Source organism: Hoplias malabaricus, chromosome 6 (assembly GCF_029633855.1).
Source record: "Hoplias malabaricus isolate fHopMal1 chromosome 6, fHopMal1.hap1, whole genome shotgun sequence".
In the NCBI taxonomy this organism is placed as follows: domain Eukaryota; kingdom Metazoa; phylum Chordata; class Actinopteri; order Characiformes; family Erythrinidae; genus Hoplias; species Hoplias malabaricus.
Window position 1 is genome coordinate 21465721 of NC_089805.1, and position 13939 is coordinate 21479659.

General features: G+C 38.2%; 1 protein-coding gene across 2 annotated transcripts in view; it reads left to right on the forward strand.

Moving 5' to 3' along the window:
• Positions 1–13939, forward strand: part of ago3b (argonaute RISC catalytic component 3b) — a 29477-nt gene that overhangs the window by 1146 nt on the left and 14392 nt on the right. The window contains exons 2-10 of one of the 2 annotated variants that reach the window (XM_066673532.1): positions 6567–6741; positions 7307–7427; positions 8179–8387; positions 8912–9048; positions 10103–10237; positions 10652–10739; positions 11198–11345; positions 12244–12363; positions 13000–13143. In XM_066673532.1, the coding sequence (XP_066529629.1) occupies positions 6567–6741; positions 7307–7427; positions 8179–8387; positions 8912–9048; positions 10103–10237; positions 10652–10739; positions 11198–11345; positions 12244–12363; positions 13000–13143 (1277 nt within the window). The remainder of the gene's footprint in view (positions 1–6566; positions 6742–7306; positions 7428–8178; positions 8388–8911; positions 9049–10102; positions 10238–10651; positions 10740–11197; positions 11346–12243; positions 12364–12999; positions 13144–13939) is intronic. The other variant, XM_066673533.1, reaches the window with a different exon arrangement.

The window sequence follows — 13939 nt, forward strand, 5'->3', positions numbered from 1 at the left end:
ACTGACTATCACTGGTAATTTCACTCATGATCCATCTTTTAGTGTATTAAAGAAAAGAAAGAGGAAACCAGCAGGATCATGGAAATTCATATGAAGGGATGTTATATACGTAGTTATAAAATAAGTATTTTTGCATTAAGATATATTATGCTATATTATAATATGAATGTGAGACATTATGCAGTGATTGACTCAAAGTAGTCTTGAAGATTTGTAAAAAAAAATGTATTAAAAATGCACAAATAATCACTTTGTAGCCTGATTTCCATCAGTGAACACAGGCCCCTTTTGGCTAGATATTTTTGTTTGTTGGACTATTCTCAGCCCAGCATTGACACTGAGTAGTTTAAAAACTCCAGTAGCACTGCTGTGTCTGATCCATTTTCACAAGCACAACACAAATATACACACACCACCACCACCAGGTCAATCTCCATGTCAATCCATGTCAGTTGCAGCGCTGAGAATGATACACCACCCAAATAATACATGTTCTGTGGTGGTACTGACCTTTGAAGAGGAGGGTGAAATTGGGGTGACAAAGTATGCAGAGCAACAGTTGGACTAGAGTCCGTAATTGTAGCACTACAAAGTGCTCCTGTGTGGACAGGGGAACTGAGATAATGTACAGTGTTTGTAGAAACAAGGAGGTCATTTTACTGTTTGGCTGATCAGTGTTTATAGTGAACAGTAATGTACAGACTTGAGGATACTTTGTCCTCAAGTAACTGAAGAGTCTCTCCCGTGTCATCTGAGGGACGTTGCTGCCCTGTGTTTTGTGTCCTCTGTGAAGCCCGCTGTGAGCTGATACGCTCAGACTCGCTACTCTAGGTTCCAGCGTTAGAGTGAGGTATTACTGTTAGTTTCAGGAGTTGTTTGGTCTTTAAAGGGCTATTGTGGCTCGTTTGTTTGTCGTTGGAGGCGGTTTGGAGGGTTGATACGCGCTCGCGCTGCTCCACGTCACGACGCTGCGCTGTGGCTCGCGCTGTCACACACAGGTGGCTCCTTTTTTTCTACTAAGAATATATCACTTTGCTTGGACAAAACCTGTTTGTACATTAATAGTGTGCGAATTTCCACACAACATAAATAGCTAACGTTTGAAGTAAAGACATGTTTTAGGGTTAGTGTAAAGGTAAGCCTAGAGTGGGAAAAAAAAGAATGGTACAGAAATCTATGAAAACAAATGCACACGTGTGTCAGTGTATGTATGTGTATGTTTCTGTTGGTTTGTGTATATTTAGCTCTTTACTGAATTTTAATTCAGATGAACGTTTTGGTTCAGTACACTCGCTGATCATAGAAATGTCACTGGGGTAATACACCTACATCTCTGGGGTGGTATCCTCAAAGGCACATCTTCATATCTTCATTACTTTTACTAAAGACAATATTGTACCACATGTAGCTTTATATGGTACAATGAAAATAAATAAGTGCATTACATCTCTGGAAAACATTTAAAGTGAACAGCCGGACACTTTAAATTGAATAAAATTTTATATTGATGGTATAATTAAGGGACCTGTACAGTACCTTTCTTTCAGTCAGTTTAAAGCATGTTCTTGATGGTTCTAAGCAGGGTGATCAATTTTCAGCTCAGTACACTATATTCTGTTTAGTTTTTAGTCAGATTTAAGTCGGTGATACCAATGGTGACACCATTTAGTCAGTAACACAAGCAAAGAAATTTAGCCAAAGAAAGTCTCAGTAAAGGACTTCTTTGAAAGTTTCTCCACGGTTTGTTAGTGTTCATTTAGCTCTATTTGGTTTGCTTTTATTTGCTTTAAAAAATAGTCCTCAAAAATGGTTGCTGATTGACTACTCATATTTGCTGCTGTAGTGCAGTATAATGGAATGTATCTGAGAAGTGATAATGTAGGTGCCTATCTCTGGTGTATCAAAGAAAGCTGCAGTTATCTTCACAATACAAAGTGCAGTTATTCTGAAACAAAATTGCAAGTTCCTAACCTACAACAAAATAGCTTTAAAACATAACTACAATGTATGTGGTATTTCAAAACATTATAAAAAGAAGTAACAGATAAGTACTATTTAGAGTAAAAAAAAACAAAACAACAACACTTAAACGAACCTACCTCTCAGAGCTAAGGCTGTGTGTGTGGTTGGTTGTGTGGTCAAATGGATGAGTGGAGGAGGCTATGCTGGTTGTCATAACGACCGAATTGACTGTTGCTGTGTCACTGGAGTAGCTGCCATAAAAATGGCATTTCTGTGCAAATGACATTTCTTGTAGTTGTTTGTACGTGGGAAAGATACAGAAGAAAGCCATGTACTGATCAAACTGGAAACTGTCAATAACAGCTGGTTACGAATGATCAGATTAGTACCCTGTTGTACAAAGCCTCATCAAAGCTCTTACCTGCACATGGGGTACAGAACCGAGCCACCTCTTGGTCCAAATATACTAACTGTAAGCCACCAGTTACAAAAGAATAGAAAAACATGGCTGTCTCTCTATGGAGTCATGCTAATTTATTGGGTGTCTTTTTTTTTATTATTATTTAATTCCTTTTTCATCATGCACTGTTGCCAAATTTTGGCTGGTTTTTAGTCATTGGCAGCAGTAGGGTTTTTGGATTAGCTGCAAACACAAGTTAACACATTTTAGGCTATAAACCTCTTCTGCCTTTAAGGCTATTTTTAATGTGTAGCTTTTCAGGTATTCCAGGCTAAGTTACAAACAAGGACTTGTGAGTTTGGGAGTCTGTGTGTAACAATAAATAAATAAATAAAATTGTAGTGTTTTTAATGTAGGCATGTGCAGGGCTGGTAGCATTCTGATACCTTACCAGATCTCTGGTGTACTGACACAGCTGGGGAGAAAAAAAAATTCAGGTTTGTCCAGTGAACTGACAGATCTCTGGATCTGAGATGCAAAGCTTTCACTCTCAAGCTCACCAACAATAGACCTACTAGCCAATAAGCCAATCAGAAATATGGTAGGAATAGGCCTTGGGTCTTGGCCAAACAGATTGATCCAGATAAAGTAGTCGCTCCACGTGCAAATGTGTTTTGTGTTTCCTGTGCGAATGTGTTTCCCTACTGGCAACGTGAACCGGAAGTCAAAGACAGCAAGTTTATGAAGCCAAGGGAAGACACCATATTGACAAAGGAGTCAATGGTTAGGCTACTAATCAAATCCTAGTTTACTTTGGAGGACTATAATTGCCACCTACTCGACCTTCTTGGTATGGCTGTAGTATCTGTAGTCTCAGTATGCTATACAAGAAATGGGTAGGAAGGTAAGTGACTAGTGTAAAGCAGGGATGGATTACTTAACAGACCTACCAGGCCCAGGGGCCCTAGAGCTCTGGTGCTCTGCACAAAGGTGCTACTGTAATGTAGGCTTATGTTGGGTTTCTTCATATCATGTCTGAATGTTGTCCATTTATTTCCACAAAATTCACCAGAATCTCTCATTTAAGAGGCTATTTTTTTACGATTTTCTCCCAGGGGCGCATATCTCTGGACTTTGCTTGATGATTAGGGTTATTCACACGCTGTTTATATAACTGGGCCAACAAGTTGTGTGTTAAGTGTATCGATACAAGTGTCTTAAATGCGTATGTATCTGTATCAGCATGAGCATCGGCAGATACTCTAGTCCTGGACTACACAAATGTTTTTTACATTTTTAATTGTGATTTGCCTCTAGACTAAATCCCTGTCTGGGAAACTACCCCCAAAAGTCTGAAACTCTGTTGCTGTTTTATCAAACATTTTTTCTGAAATCCAGGATATTTCCCCCCAACTTTGCAGCAGTTACAGCCTCTACATACCTGAGAAGGCTTTACACTAGATGTTGTAATATTTCTGTGAGGATTTCTTGGATGTCCGCCTTGAGAATCTTAGTGAGGTCAGGTACTGATGATGGATGCTTTGTCCTGGATCGCAAAAGCCACTCCAACTCATCCCAGATGTATTTGATGGAGCTCCATCACTCTAGAGAATTGAGTTTCTCAGATTCACAGCCCAATGCTGATGGGTTTCATTCCTCTTTGGCTGATGCTTGGCATTGAGCATGGTGATTTAAAGTTCTGCAGGTGCTCCAGAGCATCTTAAAATAGCTGAAACAATGGATTGTCAGGGGTCTCTACAAAATTATCAGATATTACCATCAGCCTACAATACTTATGCCTGTGATATATCATAAAAATATATTTATCTTTCATCAGGGAATGTGTGAACATGAATCTGTGATCTTGTTCATAGGGGTGAAAGGGTGACTAAATGTGGAAGCACCTGTTTTCTTCATGTTCCTTGTTGGTATAGACTCGGTTGCCATGGAGTGAGTGCAGTCACATGGGTTCTGTCGGCATGGCAACGGCACACTGGGAATTTTTAGAATCAGTTGGAAAGGGGTCCCTTTGGGTGCTTTCCAGTATCAACCTCGCTCTGGAAATCTCCTGTAGATTGCTCTCAGTACAGTGTCTCTTCACACCCCCTCCCTTCAGCAGTCACTGCTCTCAGAGACAGTGCTGCGAGAGTTCTGTGATTTCCACCGCTGGTCATTGTATACCAAAGCTGCCAGAGCTCTGTTCCTCAGAATAGGACATTTATCTATCTATCTACCTATCTAAGTTTGTTTCGTATTAACAAGGCCTGTCACTTTTTAATATTAGTTACTGATTAATCCACCTGTGATTTTATACAAGTATTTGAGTAATTAAAAAATATTTTAATGGTATTTTAATCCAACCAATAAAATATATTTAAGTGAAAAGTAAAATCCTATTTAATTTTTTAAAGATTCCAGCATGTTTTATTAAAAAGAAGATGAACTAGGAAGAGGCAGCACGTTGGCACAACAGGTAGTGAAACCTATTGTCACAAAATAGCAGCTGCTATGATAAAACAATGTTGACAGCATCTTAATATTCTGGTAATGGCAAGAGAGATATTTCCTTTTTCAGACCTAAAATCATAAGTAGCCTCAGTCATTTTTCAATCTGAGATCTTATTATGGGGCAATTCAGTGTTTCAGTCAGGCTGAAAGTCATGTATTTTACACCCATCTTAACCCTATGAGTTATAATATGCAATAATAGAAATCTCCTGATAATCACCCATTACTGCTAAAGGTAAAATTTTATTTATTTATTTTTCAATTATTAAAAAATAACATTTTAAAAGAATTTCTTGAGTTTAGTAATCTGCAGTCTTAGTCTTTATTGAAGAGGAAGTTCTGTCTTCCTTGTCGCAGAAACACTTAAAGGAAAATAGAAGATTCTTGGTTTGAATTTTGTAGTGCATGTCTGGTCTGTAGTGTTTAGTAACACATACAGTGCAACTAGGAATTTTATTTAAGGATATGATGAATCAGATCAAAAAGAGAGAACTTATTTCTCTGTTACTTACTTACTGATGTCATAGATTCTGAGTTTGATGAGGAATGTTTGATTGCTCAGTCACAAAGAACTTTGCCGGAAAGCAAACTTTCTTGTATATGTGGGAAAGTGTGACGGTAAGGTGTGGGTTGTGAGTGTCTGCATTGTCTTTGATGTTAGCTGCAGAGGCATTTCTACTAGGTGGGCATTTGGAAGAAACAGTGAGGTTGTTTGCCTCATTTTGTAGCCCATGCTGCGTAATTTCAGCTTATGGTTATTTTTTGTCATAGCCTCGACAAATATTTTATTTATTTTAACCTGAATGAATCTGCCTTGGTAAAAGTGTGTGGATTATGAAGACGCATGAGAAACAAATAATCTGAAACAGCAAAACAATGTAAATATTACCCACTTCTGGAGCAGAACCAGAGCAATAGCCTTCTTTGTGAAAAAACTCCAGATGCTTTTTCTGTGCTGTGAGCAGAAGAAACAGTGCTTATAAGAAAGCCCCTTGAGTTTTCCAGAAAATTTACAGCTCATTCTGACTCAGAGCTCAAAGCGGTCAAATAGGTATGTGGTCAGTCAGCGTCTCTGATTTAAATCATTATGTTTAGGCTTAGACTAAGATTCACCAAATAACAATTTCCCTCTCTGCATCAGTTAGTTGTCCTCTTTGGCTCATATGCTTCATATAGTGCATATCATTACACTCTCACTCATGTAAATTGTCCTCATTTCTTAAAATGAAAAGAAAAAAGACAGAGAAGTTAAAAATATATTGCATGCACATGCAGTAATCATATCTCAAACATATTTGTAGCAAAGTTGGAGCAGAATGGCTACCAATAAAACAAGCTTAAACCTACTTCAGTGCTGAACGTTATGAACTTTTCTATGCAAATTGTGCCTTGTTTATATTCATTTTTAAATTTTAATGCATTGGAACATATACATTATAAAATGTGCCATGCATTTTGCACATTGCAAAGTTTTATGTTTATATTAAAATCGGCCAATAAATTGTAGTCATTAACATGTGCAGAATGTTAAATGTAGCGGGTTACATGTATTTAGTGTCAGAGATCATAGTAACACAAAAGTCGAAACAAATTTTGCTGCATCTTCCATTTTGTTCAAGAACTGCATGAAAACAGGTATTTTAAGTCCTTTTCCTTACTTACTTTCACTGGTGTCTGTGTGTGTGTGTGTGTGTAGGAGCCGCTGGGGCTGCGCCCCCATTGTTCTCCGTGCCTCGGAGGCCTGGCTATGGCACCATGGGAAAGCCCATCAAGTTGCTGGCCAACTGCTTTCAAGTGGACATCCCCAAGATGGACGTCTACCTTTACGAGGTGGACATCAAGCCTGAGAGATGTCCTCGCCGTGTCAACAGGTGTGGAACGAACATGCATCTCAAATGATCTTTTCTAAACACATTTAATATTGGTACTTGTGTGTTCATAAAACCTCAGAGTCAGAGTGCTGATGTAGGGACAGATTCTACTCTTATTAGATGTGGAGCAACCCCACAGAACTGGCTTGTAACTCACTCCCTCACACATTCACTCACAAGAAAGGAGGATTACATCAATGAAAACATACTGTATGTACTTATTTAAACTGATAAAGATTCCAAATCAGCACTTCTGTTCTGAGAAGCATTATAAATAAAAGCTGGCCTTTGACAAATAGGTCAGTGTTTACATACTCTCACTTCTCTCCGTTTCTCTTTTTAACTGTGAGGTTTGAGAAGGGCTGTTTTATGTTCTAAAGCATATCACTGAATCAGTGCTTTAAGATTTCTCCAAACTTTGAAAATGATTTCCAAGTTACTCTCATTTTTTTTTGGAAAGGTCATGTCTAAACACTAGACCAAACTGGCCCTGATTTAGTTCCAATCTGTTCTTTGTGACTAATCCAAAAATGTTTGTCTTTTTTTTTCTTCTGGCTCCCTGTAGGGAAGTTGTGGATTCCATGGTGCAACATTTTAAGGTAACCATCTTTGGGGACAGAAGACCAGTGTATGATGGCAAGAGGAGCCTGTACACAGCACAACCCCTACCGGTGGCTTCAGGAGGGGTATGTTATATATACATGCAAACACATACATTTACCATGGCTATATTCTTACTTTATATTTAATGGTGGCGCAGGCTACAGAAAAAAATATTACATTGGAAAATTTGGTAGCATGCAGAGCTGTATGTTTAAAATGTTTATCCTCTGTTGTCTGTATGATTACACTTTCATATCACTTGGTGAAGACGCTCAGCACAAACTAAGCATTTGTAAAATCTCATCGATCACATTGGTAATTATCCGACGCACTATGGCAGCTCATAAAATTACTCTCTTTCTCTGCTCATAATAGATCAGTTTTAATTGTTTCTGGTCCCACTAAACACCACATATGATGGCTAGCTTGGAGAAATAGCTGCACTGGCTCAGACTCCTTCATGTCCTAGGTGATACACTCAAGTTATAGAACACAGGTTTTGTTGTAGTGTGGTAAGTAACATATATACAGGTCAATTAACTTTGGTTTATTCATAAAGCATATTTAAAAGCCAAAGCTGACCAACGTGCTGTGAAGCAGATAAAGCAATAGCAAATCACCCATAACATTAGGATCATCTCCTTGTTTCAACACTCACTGTCCATTCTCTCAACTCAACTGACCATAAAGGAGCACTTTGTGGTTCTACAACTACAGACTGTAGTCCACCTGTTGCTCTGCATACTTTGTTAGCCCATTTTACCAGGATACAGAGAGGACCCCCAGAGATTAGGTATGAAATTTGCATTTCATTGTATTTTCTTGTTCCTGCAGGTAGATCTAGATGTTACCTTGCCTGGTGAGGGTGGTAAGGACCGGCCCTTTAAAGTCTCTATGAAATTTGTGTCGTTAGTCAGCTGGCATATGCTGCATGAGGTGCTAACAGGACGGAGCATGCCTAAGCCTTTAGAACTGGACAAGCCCATAAGCACCAACCCTGTCCATGCTGTAGATGTGGTCCTACGCCACCTGCCATCCATGAGGTAAGCCCTACCATTTTTAAGTCAGTGTTGGCCAAGAATAAAATTGGGAAAGAAGTCAAATTACAGTTTCATTCATGGCGATATGAACAAAGCACTGAAAAATAGTTTTATTAATTTCAAGAACACACTAATGCAGAAAAAAAAGTTATATTAATATGAATCATGTTTAATTTTATATATATATATAAAATATAATATTACTACAAATGTAACAGTTTCAAATAATAAAATATAATGAAGTGACAAAAGAAATCAGTAAACATTTGCTTTTTTTGCAAACAGTAATTTACCAAAATAATAAATTTACTTTTTATTAATTATGTAAATAAAATAATGTAGCATAAAAATCTACCACACAACCAAAGTGCAGAAAATGTACTATATGTACAAACAAATGTGCTATAGTGTTCAATTGAAGTCAATTTTGATATAAAATCTATGAACCGTAATATTTTATACAATTTTTATAATTATTAATTCTTAAGTTCAAGTTTAAATGAAATACGTGTTGTCTTTCGCCTCAGGTACACCCCAGTGGGACGATCCTTCTTCTCTTCTCCTGAGGGCTATGATCACCCACTGGGTGGTGGCAGGGAGGTGTGGTTTGGATTCCATCAGTCAGTGCGACCAGCTATGTGGAAAATGATGTTAAATATAGATGGTTAGTGATGTAATATTTACGTGCTTCTGATATGAACAAGTTTATCAGAACAGGTTTGTTAAATGACAGCAGAGTTCTAGAAATGTATCCAGGAATGTATGTAATATATTAATTGACCAAAAAAAAATAATAATAATTTTTCCAAAAGTTTTTGGAATGTAATGATGTGATATATGTACATAATTACAATGTTAGAGTGAAAGGACAAATTTATTCAGGAAAACCTGTACGGTTGAAAGGATGATCTAGTACCCTGTTGGGGCACCTATAGCCTGGATACAAAATGAGATATGGAGGTAAACAGGTTCCATATGGCATCCTTCTGCACATTTGCCACATATGCTACAGAACCCCTGCCATAAGAGGCAACACATGTCCGCCAGATGTCATGCACATTGCTGAGCTGCTAGTATCCCTCATATCGCTACTGGGAGTGACTGAATACTGTCGAATGCAATGGCTCCCCAGATCATCACACAAGCAGTTGGTGCAGTGTGTCACTGTTCAGCAAGGACAGGATTGTAGCGCTCATCACAAGGCCTCCATACTCAAACTCAACCATTGTCGGATCCCAGAACCTAGATTTGTCACTAAAGATGATACGGTTCCAGTCTGTAGTAGTTCAGGTTTCTTGTTTTACAACATCACTGCTCCCAACACCTCATAATAGCTTGGTTAGAAAGGCATAGATGGCAGGCAATTTGTCAAAATCATGCACCCCTCTCAAAGTCTGTCAAAAGGGAAAGTTTTCTTTGAGTGTGTCATAGAGTCATGTTTTGAAGTCACAATCTCTCACCAAGAGATACCTTGTTATAAGGCATCAAGGGAAAGGCTTTTACATGTTCTTGTGGCAAGTCCCAGTGTCTAATCAGACCACAACTGTAATCATTTACATATCTTCCGGAGATATAATTGCATACTGAATTCATGACTCTTTTGGGCAATGAATGAATTAATAAAGCATAAATATGTTATTTTTATATTTAATGTTGCTGAGTGTTCAGTGCTAAATTATACCTTGATTTTTCTTTATGCCTGTTACTTCTGGCTGTAGTGTCTGCGACGGCCTTCTACAAAGCCCAGCCTGTCATCCAGTTTATGTGTGAAGTTCTTGATATCCATAACATCGATGAGCAGCCTCGTCCCCTTACAGACTCCCACAGAGTCAAATTCACCAAAGAAATCAAAGGTATATAACAGCATTCTCTCATGTAGCAAAGAAATCCTATAACAGGAATGACATTTAATGTATGGTACATTTAGATTAAGGCAGGGTTATTCAAACATTTTCTTTTGGCCCCCACGATGCTACATTTTTATTACAGAGTTCATTAAATATATATATATATACCCCCCCCCCCCCTTAAGGCTTCGGCTGCATATCTATTAATTATACTTAGTTCTATATTTAAATACTGTCATTAGGTCATGTTTTTTTTTTTTTTTTTTTTTTTTTCCCCCTTGTTTTTTCGGGTTTCTTGTAATTCTGTAACTGACAGAATCTACAAATGGTGTGCTTCAAATCTTAGAAGCCCTAAAGTTGGTACCATTGGTTTGCACAAACTAGTTACTCGTAATGTGCAATGTCTGATCTTTTCCACAGGTCTGAAGGTGGAGGTGACCCACTGTGGCACTATGAGGAGAAAGTACAGGGTTTGTAATGTTACTCGTCGACCTGCCAGCCATCAAACGTGAGTCACTGGGTGTCATGGAGTGTTTTTAATTGCAGTTACATCTAATTTTATTATTATTATTTTAATTAATGCATTTCTTTATTCACTAGTTTTGAGCTAAGGAAGCACAGAATATTTTACACTTGGAGTAAAAATTCTTTTTATAACAAAAACGTTTCATGCTCTGCTGTTGTTTAGCCCTGCTATCTATAGCTCTGTCTTGTAGTTAAATTTTGGTTAGATGTCTCAGACTCAAAGTCTTAGGAGGCTTGCTTGTTTGTTTGTTTGATTCTGTCTTTCATTTCTTTCTTGTACTTGATTCCTATTTTTACATGAACTTCCCTGATTTAATATGACTATCAATCAGATAGCAGGGATCCCAAAATGAAACAGATATAACATCATATCCAAAGAGTCACACATTTACATCCTGCAATCATTGAACAACTTGTTCCACATATTGTATTTTCCCTTAGGTTTCCCCTGCAACTGGAGAATGGACAGACTGTGGAGAGGACAGTGGCACAGTACTTCCGAGAGAAATACAACCTGCAGCTCAAATATCCTCATCTGCCCTGCCTGCAGGTGGGCCAAGAGCAGAAGCACACCTATCTGCCACTTGAGGTGAGAGCCATTTGCCTTTTACTGTTAATGTTTAATAGAGAGGATATCTTGCTCTGTTCTAGTGAGACACAACAATACCAAACTGAATGAGTTCATAGATGTTCATAGATGTGTATTTTGCTGTGAGATTTGAAATCACTTTTTACTAGAAAGCATCAATAAGTGCAGACACCCCAGGAAAACCTGGCAAATATACTCAAGCAAAGAACAACACAATAACTTGTCACTATCTTATCTAAGCTATCTAGACTATCTAGATTTAAGAGAATATAATTGATCCTGTTTAGTTGGACTTAGAAATATTTTTTGTGTTGATATACCATGATTAGCACACTGTTAAAATAAAAATGTTAATGAAAAATACTTTGATAATGTATGAAACATCAGAAGAAAATAAAATTGTATATGTGCATTGTGAAAATGTCTGTCATGATATATTATTGCAACTCTTAGGCAAACGTATGTATCCTGTTTGTATGTCTTGTACGAGTTAAAATACCTCTCACACACACATACACACACTAGTAGCTCCGGGTCACTGTCTGTGACAGGTTTGGTGTGTTCTCTCTGTGTCTGCATGGGTTTCCCCCGGGTGCTTCAGTTTCCTCCCACGGTCAAAAACACATGTTGGTTGGTGGCTAGTCAAAAAGTGTCCATAGGTGTGTGTGTCTGTGTGATAGCCTGACGCTGAACTGGATAAGTGGTTACAGACAATGAATGAATGGTTTTCATTGTTCAATGACAATATCAAGTATTTCAGAAAGTGTGGCAGCACCATAATTCTTCTCTCCCTGCATTGGGGTGAACTATTCATTGTAGTTGATCTCCTATTTTCCTCAACTTATCAAGAAGGATGTAGTATGTATAACTGTTTTTCAACTCCTCTTTGTTTATATAGGTGTGTAATATTGTAGCTGGTCAACGCTGCATAAAGAAGCTGACAGACAACCAGACCTCCACCATGATCAAGGCTACGGCGCGTTCAGCACCAGATCGGCAAGATGAGATCAGCAGACTGGTGAGCAGCACATTTCCCCCTAATGGACTGGAAAAGTAATATAGTTTCAGAGCAGTAGACATATCACCTTTCCTGGAGATCTCCTTTTTTGCAGAGTTTAGTGCTGCCCTCCTCTCTTACTTAGCACTGACATATCTGATCCAGCCACAGTCTTCTGAAGAAGTGAATTATCTAGAGCAGGCATGTCAGTTTGTGAATGGAATAAGACTCTGCAACAAGGCAGATGTCCACAACCAGGCTTATGTCACTCATATGAGGCACATTCTTGGTCATTGTTTATTATAGAATTTGATTGGAAATATGCAATAAAAAGATGAAACGGAGAATTATAATGTACTTTGTTTACATATTGACCTTGAGTTTTTTTTAAGTTTTAAAAATGGTAGTTATAAATAATGGTGAAATAATGCAGGTTCCTAAGAGGTGCTCAGGTGGTAGTCACGTTGTGTAATCTGTTGTGTGTGTGTGTGTTTGGTCTTAGGTTTTAGGTTCATCTTACAGTTTAAATTTAAATGTTTCCGTTGTGCATGGTTTGGGATCAGTCCTTCAGTAGTAATAACCACCATCCTAAAGAGTTCACTTCAGGCTGAAAAAATGGCTAATCTCTTCCTCTACTGCTTTGTCTGTCTCCGTCAGGTGCGCAGTGCAAACTACGAGGCAGACCCATTTGTGCAAGAGTTTCAGTTCAGAGTGCGAGACGAGATGGCGGAGGTGACGGGTCGTGTGCTGCCCGCCCCCATGCTGCAGTACGGCGGCAGGGTGAGCTCTGAACACTTTCTGGTACCTTCTCTCCTTTCAATCACGCCATTTACGTGTGTGCTTGTTTCTTGGAGTGCTGTGCAGTTAGGAATAGAATGTTGTTTTTTGTTTGAGGGGGTGGGTTTTTAATTTCAGTTTTGTTTATATGAATATCTGTCTCGTTTCTGTGACAGTACGCTTTGTGGACTGTGCTGTTGTGTGCTCAGGTTTGGTGTTTGTGTGGGTGATGCCATTGCTTTCTCTCCAAAAAAAAAAAAAAAAAAAAAAAAAAAATATATATATATATATATATATATATATATGCATGGTAAATTTCTGAGTATGTGTATATTGGTATATAAGGGATGCACCGATATGACTTTTTCCCTACCGATACCAATATTTCATGTTCAAGTATTTCATGTTACAGATTGTGTTAAAGCAGTATTCTGTATCGCTAAGATATAATAAGCTTGAATGAACATCATTTACTTTTTATTAACTGCACATTAAAAAATGTAAAGTTTCAGAGCAATGAAAAAAATAAATATTTCCACAATGCAGTAACAAGTACAAATAGGAATACATAGTATAGCCTGACTGAACAGCTTGTTACACTGTCATGAGTATATTTGTCACGATTGTGAAATGCATATTAAGGACTGCTGCTCATCTGTTAGTGTGCTTCTTTCAGACCAGTCACAGCATATCAAACTTTTGATTTATTTCGACCTGACTTTGGACTTAGTTGCTTCTAGCGTCGTGCATGCGCATCAGTATCTGCTTCATGGGGTGTGTCCCGAAAAGTGTCCTGTGTACTACATGTAGTAGTGAGTAG